This window comes from Chlorocebus sabaeus, chromosome 24, assembly GCF_047675955.1.
Source record: "Chlorocebus sabaeus isolate Y175 chromosome 24, mChlSab1.0.hap1, whole genome shotgun sequence".
NCBI classification, from domain to species: domain Eukaryota; kingdom Metazoa; phylum Chordata; class Mammalia; order Primates; family Cercopithecidae; genus Chlorocebus; species Chlorocebus sabaeus.
The window spans coordinates 49,572,846-49,581,437 of record NC_132927.1 but is presented as its reverse complement, the minus strand read 5'-3'; the positions used below and the strand labels follow the sequence as shown (position 1 = coordinate 49,581,437).

At 42.3% G+C, this 8,592-nt stretch overlaps 1 protein-coding gene across 2 annotated transcripts in view; it reads right to left on the bottom strand.

Annotated features, from left to right (window-relative positions):
• Nucleotides 1–467: 467 nt before the first annotated feature.
• The window catches only part of PSEN1 (presenilin 1), an 81,963-nt gene continuing 73,838 nt past the window's right edge, over nt 468–8,592 (bottom strand). For both annotated transcript variants that reach the window (XM_007987197.3, XM_007987195.3), the window contains exons 11-12: nt 7,459–7,577; nt 468–5,009 (exon numbers count right to left, since the gene is read on the bottom strand). In XM_007987197.3, the coding sequence (XP_007985388.1) occupies nt 4,854–5,009; nt 7,459–7,577 (275 nt within the window). In that variant the 3' untranslated portion in view covers nt 468–4,853. The remainder of the gene's footprint in view (nt 5,010–7,458; nt 7,578–8,592) is intronic.

The following is an 8,592-nucleotide window of genomic DNA, read 5'->3' as shown; positions in this document are numbered from 1 at the left end:
ATGTCTTCTAAGTTTATAGTTTGTTCTGACATATTTACATTAGTGTGAAAGTTGTTAGAAAAAGTATCTTTCAGAATGTAAAGGACAGCTGCTTTGAGGTTTTTATAAACAGATTTAATATTACACTCTTCAGAGGTGTGGCATGCTATAATCCACACCACTTTCTTATGAGTTAAGAATAGAAACAATGCATTTGTTTCTAATTTTTTTTTTTTTTTTTTGGAGACAGAGTCTCGCTCTGTCGCCCAGGCTGGAGTGCAGTGGTGAGATCTCGGCTCACTGCAACCTCTGCCTCCTGGGTTCAAACGATTCTCATGCCTCAGTCTCTCAAGTAACTGGGACTACAGGTGCCCGCCACCATGCCCAGCTAATTTTTGTATTCTAAACTGTTTCTTGATAAGTGCTAGACAGTTCTCCGAGTTACAGTTATACATTATGATACTTTCATGTAAGAAAACTAGCACAGCTGGATTCATGCGGTCTTTATTCATCTGACAAATACAGAAAATCTGCAACCAGCTATCAAAATTATATCTTACCAAGAATTTGAAAGGTATTTGTAAAAAAGGTGTATTCACAGTCTGTCTGAATTAAGTGCAAAGCAGTGTCCACAGAAGCAGAAGCCAAACAACATGTGAGAGCAAATGATCCCGCTGAAACCCTCATCCCAGCACCTCCAAGGGCACCATGAACAAGACAATCCTGTACGTGCTACTATATGCAGTTGATTTTGAAACTGCCTCGTTTCAACAATTACGTATTTCAAAAGGAAAACTGCTTTCTGGGAAATCGTCCCTGCTATGCAGACCAGCTGGAAATGCTGCCACCACATGTCGGGGCCCAGGGTGGACCCAGCATCCACTAAGAGGCACCCTGCTGCCCAAGGCTGTGGGAGACAGCTTTGATGTTCAAGAAAGGGGTTCATTTCAGCACCAGGGTGCTTTTTTATATGCAAATCTGAGGTGTTTCCCGTTAGAGGAGAGGACTGTGGAGATGATCACATGCAGATGACTCTGAGCTCTGAGCCCAATGACAGCCTTGTTGGTACACTCTGGCCAGCAATTTCACAAAGCACTATGAAGAGCTGAAACCTCTGGTTTTAATCTCCTGTGTTGGGGGAATTTAAAGAGGTGAGAGGATCACAAGCATCACTTCTAGGCTCACACTAATGATTATATGATAGTTTCCATCCCAAGGGCAAAACCAAATGTACAATTTGCAAGTCTCTTTCCAAATTCAATGTTCAGAATGCCCTTGGAGGTGAGGAGAAGGGCAGGTCAAACCGTTCCTTATGTCTAACAGCAAATTTAGAGAAAAAAGAGTACTTTACTGAATGGATTGGCTTCTGAATCAAGTCACTTTCTTACGTAACATCAATGTATAAGCCCTCAGTAAAGGTAACTGTTAAAAGTGGTTATTGACAAATATCCAATATTTTAGAGAAGTTAAAGAAAGATGGCATATACCAGAAAACAAGAGATTATTAACTACATTCTGAGAATTTATCTTATTCACCTTTACATTCTTAGACTCCAGAACCTGCAGGATCACAGAAAACACTGAACAAATCTTTTCATAGTGGTTTCTGAGCTCTTTTTCTTCCAGGGTTAGATCACAAATGATCAAATATACAAAGCCTTGGGGGTTGGGATCAAAGGCTTCCTGCAGTACTCTAACCCTGGGAGACCTTATTTGGTAGTTAAACTTACATTTCACATTCTACAAATTATATCAAGAATACCTACACTGTTTGAGGCCAAAGAAGAAGTAATAAACATCATCTGGTTGGGCATCTATTGCAAAAGGAGGGTTTTTAAAAGTAGAGAGACTACAATATGGGAATCCTGGAGCCGAAAGGTAAAAACGTTGCCTCTTCAGTTGTTGCTTCTGTAGTAAAATCAACAAATTGCTTACTTATGACTGTTTTCTTCCAAGTTGCTTAGAAAGCTTCTATTTTTTCTGATTGAGAAATTTAGTCGTTTGGAGTCAGAGCTGTGATTCTAGGAACACACACTAACCTAGTGAGAATCAAACACAGGAAAGTGAGCCTTTCCTCTCTGAAGAAAAATCTGCAAATCTTCCAAATATGACTGGTATTCCCATAGGCATGTAATGACATTTGGTACATAAATACCCTTTATTCGGTAGCCCAGTCAGACTCAGACTCTTAGTGGCTACCTTCCTTCCTTACTGTCTTCCTTCTTTTTATTAGGCAGATTGGCTTGGCTGGTCATACTCTATTGCTGGTTTTGCCCGACTCCATAACCACCGCCTGTCCCGTGTGAGTGAAGGCACATCCCTATGGAAACTGCTACTGTTCTTTCCAGTGACAATCTATTTTTCATGGTGGAAGACTAGCATTTGGATGTTTTAGGAACAATTGAACTAATTCTAAAAAGAATGTTTGACGGAAAAGTTCTCTGCCTAAGATGAATGATTTAAAGAAATAAGATGGGCTGTAGTCTCAGCTACTCAGAAGGCTGAGGTAGGTTACTTGAGCCCAGGAGTTCAAGTCTAGCCTGGGCAACGCAGCAAAATCCTGTCCTTAAAAAACAACAAAAAAAGGAAAGATAGGTTCTCTGTACACTGGCTTATCATGTGGCTGAGATGTGGCTCAAACTTGGAGAAAGAGACAGAATAACTGCCATCTTTCTACAAAGACAATCAGTAATACACACGATGGATTTAAATACACACACCCCACGTACCCTCTTTAGAGAAGAAACTTATCATGAAAGGTGCAACACATTTGGGATCCTTACACAAGTAAACTACTCTAGATGAGGGATCCCTCAAGAATGCTTCCAATCACAAATTGCTATTCGGGTGGCTTTGCTGTAGCTGTGCTTTCTCAACGATAATACCCATGCTGGCACATGTCTGAGAGAAGGAATGAATCTTGGAAGGGGGTTTCATGGAAAAAAATGAATTGAGATGACAGAACCTACTACTTTAAATCCTCTTTTCTTTGCATAGCTCCTATTTTTCCTGTCTTTGACTGCCTAATATAAGCCAATTTTAATTTAAACTCAGATCAGTACTCGCACACTACTCTTGAAGTTAGGTTCTTATAAGAAATATCCTGGGACAGAAAACAAATATTCTAAACGCCAAAGAGAACCCCAAACCAGGTCACATCATATCATAGATTGGGAGGGAGAACAGCAGGCAAAAGAGGAAAAAGCTGGCCCCTCCTCAGCCACAGGAGGAAACTAAGTTTCTCATAAACGCTTATGGTCTGATCAGCATGGCTATGGGCTCTCTGTGGTGAAGAAGGTTTTGCCCCACAAAGCTTGGTCCAGAGGTGCCCTGGGCCCACAGGCTGATGGCTGTTTGTGTGTTTTGCCTGTCTGAGCTGCCCAGAGCCTGAACTCCATGGTAAGTGCAGCAGGCACCTCCACTGCCCAGTTCACACAAAGGTACATTGAGAGGAAAGGTAACACAGGCAGAGACCACAAAGCACCCATTGTGGAGCTGATGAGAATAACCTGACACTCCCCCTTGACATCATTAGCTCACTGTATCCCCTTCGCTGCTGGAGGCCCCTTCTCTTTCCCCTCAGCAGTTGGTTCTCCTTCTGCCACCAGGTTCTCTCACAGTTCACCAAATTAAATATGGCTTTCCCCAAACTCTTGCTTTCTGTTGATACAACTAGTTCATAATTCATCAACCACCAGCTTTTGGCTATTAGTTCGAATTCTGACCTACTGTGTAGCAAAAACAAAAACAAAAAACGAGGACAGAAAGTGCTTCAACAGCCATTTTACTCTTCTTTAATTCTACTGTCTTTGGGCATACATCTCATTTGCTGTGGAAGAAGGTCTGACAGCAGGGCTGACAGCACCGATTCGTAACACATTCTTTTCATCATACAAATAGTAAAACCCTAGAATAATGGGACCATCTGCTACCACGACAAAGCTGCCTTACTGGCTGTAGAAAAGGACGGCTTGTGTGGGGGTGAGAGAAGAATGAGGACAGAGGAGGCATCTGGGGCAAGTGAGCCTACAAGTATGTCTACAAATTCAGAATTTGGTGGAAAATCCAAATTTGACTTCAAGATGATAGAGAACTGATGAGAAATAGTTGTATTATTTCCAAAATTTACTGAATTTGGAACCTGAGGTTAAAACTTTTAGGATGAAGCAACCTCAGGTTCAGATTGGCCTTGGGAAGAAATGACAATCACAGATGGTAATGAGTGTCAGTGCTTGAGAAGAATTGCCAAAGTCAATCTACACATTTGACCTGACTCAAAGAGGGGGGAAAACGAGTCTCATTTAAAAAGGATGAGTCTGCAGCAAAAAATCAAAGGGAAGCTGGAGCCCCTGCCCACTTCGCCATTCTGCTGCTGGTGCCTGCTCTTCCTCACAGTACCTCCTGAAAAGTTCAGAATTCAGTTAATACAGAATTATTGGGATGATTTTCAACGTGTAGTTTAAGATGAAGAGTTCTGTTTGGTTTAAACCACTTCACCTAACCTCTTGGTAACGGTAGTCCTGAGAGTCCGCAGTGTCGGCGAAATCGTCCTGTGACCAAGCATCAAGCTGCTGACAGGGCACAGCAACTTCCGGGCCCATCATGTCTCCTTGACCTCGTCCCTCAAATCTGGTAGTTTCTGCACCGAGGGACATAGTCCACTGCGATGAAGTATGTTCAAAATCGTTTTCTATAGGCACCTCCTTCCAAAGTCCAATAGTGCAGGTGGTCAGGAAGACTTGGAAGGAAGCTGTGGAAGTCCAGCTGGGAGTCTTGACTTTGTTAGATGTGGACACAGGAAAATCACCTTTGTCCTCCCCAGATTTTGTTATAGTCAAAGGAGAAACATCCATGGGATTCTAACCGCAAATATGCTAGATATAAAATTGATGGAATGCTAATTGGTCCATAAAAGGCTGTACAAGATAATCTGTGGCAAAGTAGAAAACAAGCCCAAAGGTGATGGAGATTGGAAGAGCTGGCAATGCTTTCTTGAAAATGGCGAGGAGTAATAATGTAAGGCACAAACCCTGTGGAGAAGATGGGAAAGACACGCATTCACACATAATTATGAAACCATTTTCAGGCAAAACTCAATCACAAGTCTTGGTTCTTAACATAGTTAACTGAATATTTTCCTTTGGGGTTAAATTTTAGAACAGATGTTTCATTCAATCTGGAAGAAGAGCTATGAAAAAACCTAGCTTTTGTTTGTTTCATAGGGTTCACTATGCACACATTGTTATTTTATCCCCTAATTCTAGGAAAGAAATAGAATCTGAAAATAAGTAAAACTATTTTGAAAAAAAGTTAAGGCCGGGCGCGGTGGCTCAAGCCTGTAATACCAGCACTTTGGGAGGCGAGATGGGCGGATCACGAGGTCAGGAGATCGAGACCATCCTGGCTAACATAGTGAAACCCCGTCTCTACTAAAAAATACAAAAAAAAAAACAACAAAAAACTAGCCGGGTGCGGTGGCGGGGGCCTGTAGTCCCAGCTACTCGGGAGGCTGAGGCAGAAGAATGGCGTAAACCCGGGAGGCGGAGCTTGCAGTGAGCTGAGATCCGGCCACTGCACTCTAGGCTGGGCGACAGAGCGAGACTCTGTCTCAAAAAAAAAAAAAAAAAAATAGTTAAAAGACACAGAAATTTCTATCTTAAATACTGTGTTGGCCTCTGTGATTTTAGTTTGGCTAGTTAAAAACCCAGAGGTGAAAAGCATTCTTTATGCTGAGCGGGAGCATTCTTCCCACGCAGGCCCCTCCATGAAGCATGCCGAGGCTGCAGTGTTTAAAAAATAAAATAAAATAAAATAAAAGTTTATTTATGAGGAGTATACTACTTTCGTGAAAACACAGAGCAGCCATGTAATAGAGTTCATTTTTTACCCTAGTTACAGAAACACTAGAAAGTCTTCACCCAGCCAAGATATCTTTAGTAAAAATCTTTAGTAAAAATAGCAGTAAGAAATATTTTATGGGTTGTTTACTTAAATCATAGTTTTTAGGTTGCACACAGTGGCTCATGCCTGCAATCCCAGCACTTTAGGCGGCCGAGGCAGGCAAATCACTTGAGGTCAGAAGTTTGAGACCAGTCTGGGCAGTGTGGCAAAATCCCATCTCTACTAAAAATACAAAAATTAGGCCGGGCGCGGTGGCTCACGCCTGTAATCCCAGCACTTTGGGAGGCCGAGACTGGCGGATCACGAGGTCGGGAGATCGAGACTGCCCTGGCTAACACAGCGAAACCCCGTCTCTACTAAAAATACAAAAATTAGCCGGGCGCAGTGGCGGGCACCTGTAGTCCCAGCTACTCAGGAGGCTGAGGCAGGAGAATGGTGTGAACCCAGGAGGCAGAGCTTGCAGTGAGTGGAGATCACGCCACTGCACTCCAGCTTGGGCAACAGAGCGAGACTCCGTCTCAAAAACAAAACAAAACAAAACAAAACCAAAAATTAGCCAGGCATGGTGGTGCATATATGTTATTCCAGCTACTTGGGAGGCTGAGACAGGAGGATTGCTTGAACCTAGGAAGCAGAGGTTGCAGTGAGCTGAGATAATGTCACTGCACTGTAGTTTGGGCGACAGAGCAAGACTCTGTCTCAAAAAAAAAAAAAAAAAAAAAAAAAAAGGCCAGGTGCAGTGGTTCACGCCTGTAATCCCAGCACTTTGGGAGGCTGAGGCAGGCACATCACTTGAGGTCAGGAGTTCAAGACCAGCCTGGCCAACACGGTGAAACCCTGTCTCTACTAAAAATACAAAAATTAGCCAGGCATGGTGGTAGCCGCCTGTAATCCCAGCTACTCGGGAGGCTGAGACAGAGAATCACTTAAGGCTAGGAGGCGGAGGTTGCAGTGAGTCGAGATTGCACCCTTCAACTCCAGCCTGAGCAACAGAGACTCCGTCTCAAAAAAAAAAAAAAAAAAAAATCATAGTTTTGAAAGCTTCAGGGTTCATGCTGTAGCACTATCAGCAAGATCTATGTGGGATCATGCATGGCACTAGCTCCTCTCACTAGATGCTTGGTGTCTTAAGTAACACTGTATGCTACAGGCTGTGTCATTAAATGCAAAACCACCACCAAACTCTCAGTGACTAAGTCTGGGGACTAAGGGACGATCTGTTTATCCCTGTAAGACCGACCTTACAGAGCTAATTTGCTACATATCTGTGCTGCTAGGCTTGAGGCAGCGGTTCCCAAACAGAAATACCAGAATTTCCTGGGAAACTTTTAAAAACTACACAATTAAATTAAATAAGAATATCTCAGGGCAGAGCTTACAGTTTTAAAAGCTCCCAAGTGATTCTAATATGTGGCCAGGGTAGAGAACTACTAAGGTGAGGTCCAATGATCAAAAAGCTCCTCAGATAGCTGGAATATTTAACCCACCTGGGGTTAAAACAGAACTGCCTTAAAGGGACTGTGTAATCAAAGTTTTGACATTAAGAGTTCTGACACATTCTTATTAGTGTATACTTACAATTAATATGGCTACAAAACAGGCTATGGTTGTGTTCCAGTCTCCACTGGCTGTTGCTGAGGCTTTACCAACCAGAACACTGTAGAAAATGAAATCTCCCAATCCAAGTTTTACTCCCCCTAAAAAGGAAAGATTACAAGTATAAAAAAGTTGGTCACTCTTTGCTATGATTTCACAATTCAAAAATATCACTGCCCTATTCAACCCCACAATGAATGAGAGAAGTCAGTAAATGATATACAAAATTAGGCTTCAGCTGTGTCTTTCTTTTTTTGTTTTCTACAATAGGAGTTCCAGATTCTATGTGACTGACTCTGGAGTCTTAACTGTAGATGCTGCTGTTATTTATCAATAACAAGTAATAATCGTCATCTATTGAATATAGAGTTTATACCCAGCACTTGTACTAAGAAGTCCTTATAAGAATTCTCAGATAGGCATCATTTTATCATCTTATTAATTAATTAACATATATATATTTTTTGGGATGGAGTCTTGCTCTCTGGCCCAGGCTGGAGTGCAGTGGCATGATCTCAGCTCACTGCAAACTCTGCCTCCCAGGTTCAAGCGACTTTCCTGTCTTAGCCTCCTGAGTAGCTGGGATTACAGGCACATGTCACCATGCCTGGCTAATTTTTGTATTTTTGATAGAGACAGGGTTTCACCATGTTGGTCAGGCTGGTCTCAAACTCCTGACTTCGTGACCCACCCACCTTGGCCTCCCAAAGTGCTGGGATTACAGACGTGAGCCACCGCGCCCAGCCTATCATCTTATTTTTAAAAACAGCTTCATTAGGCTATGATTTATCTCATACAATACACGCCTGGCCTATTTTACTTAATATAATGTTTCTGAGGTTTAACCATGATACTGCATGTGTCTACAGTTTCTTGGAAGTTATTGGAAGCTGAATGGTTTTCCATTATATGGTTTGCTTATCCATTTACCAGTTGATGGACATCTGCATTGTTTTCAATTTGGGGCTATTCCGAACAATGCTGCTATGAACATTTATGTCCATGTCTCTGTGGGGACAGATTGTTTTCATTTCCGTTGGGTAGACTCCTGGGAGTACAATTGCTGGGCCATGTAAGTTTAGGTTTTTAGCTTTTTAATAAACTGCCAAATCACGT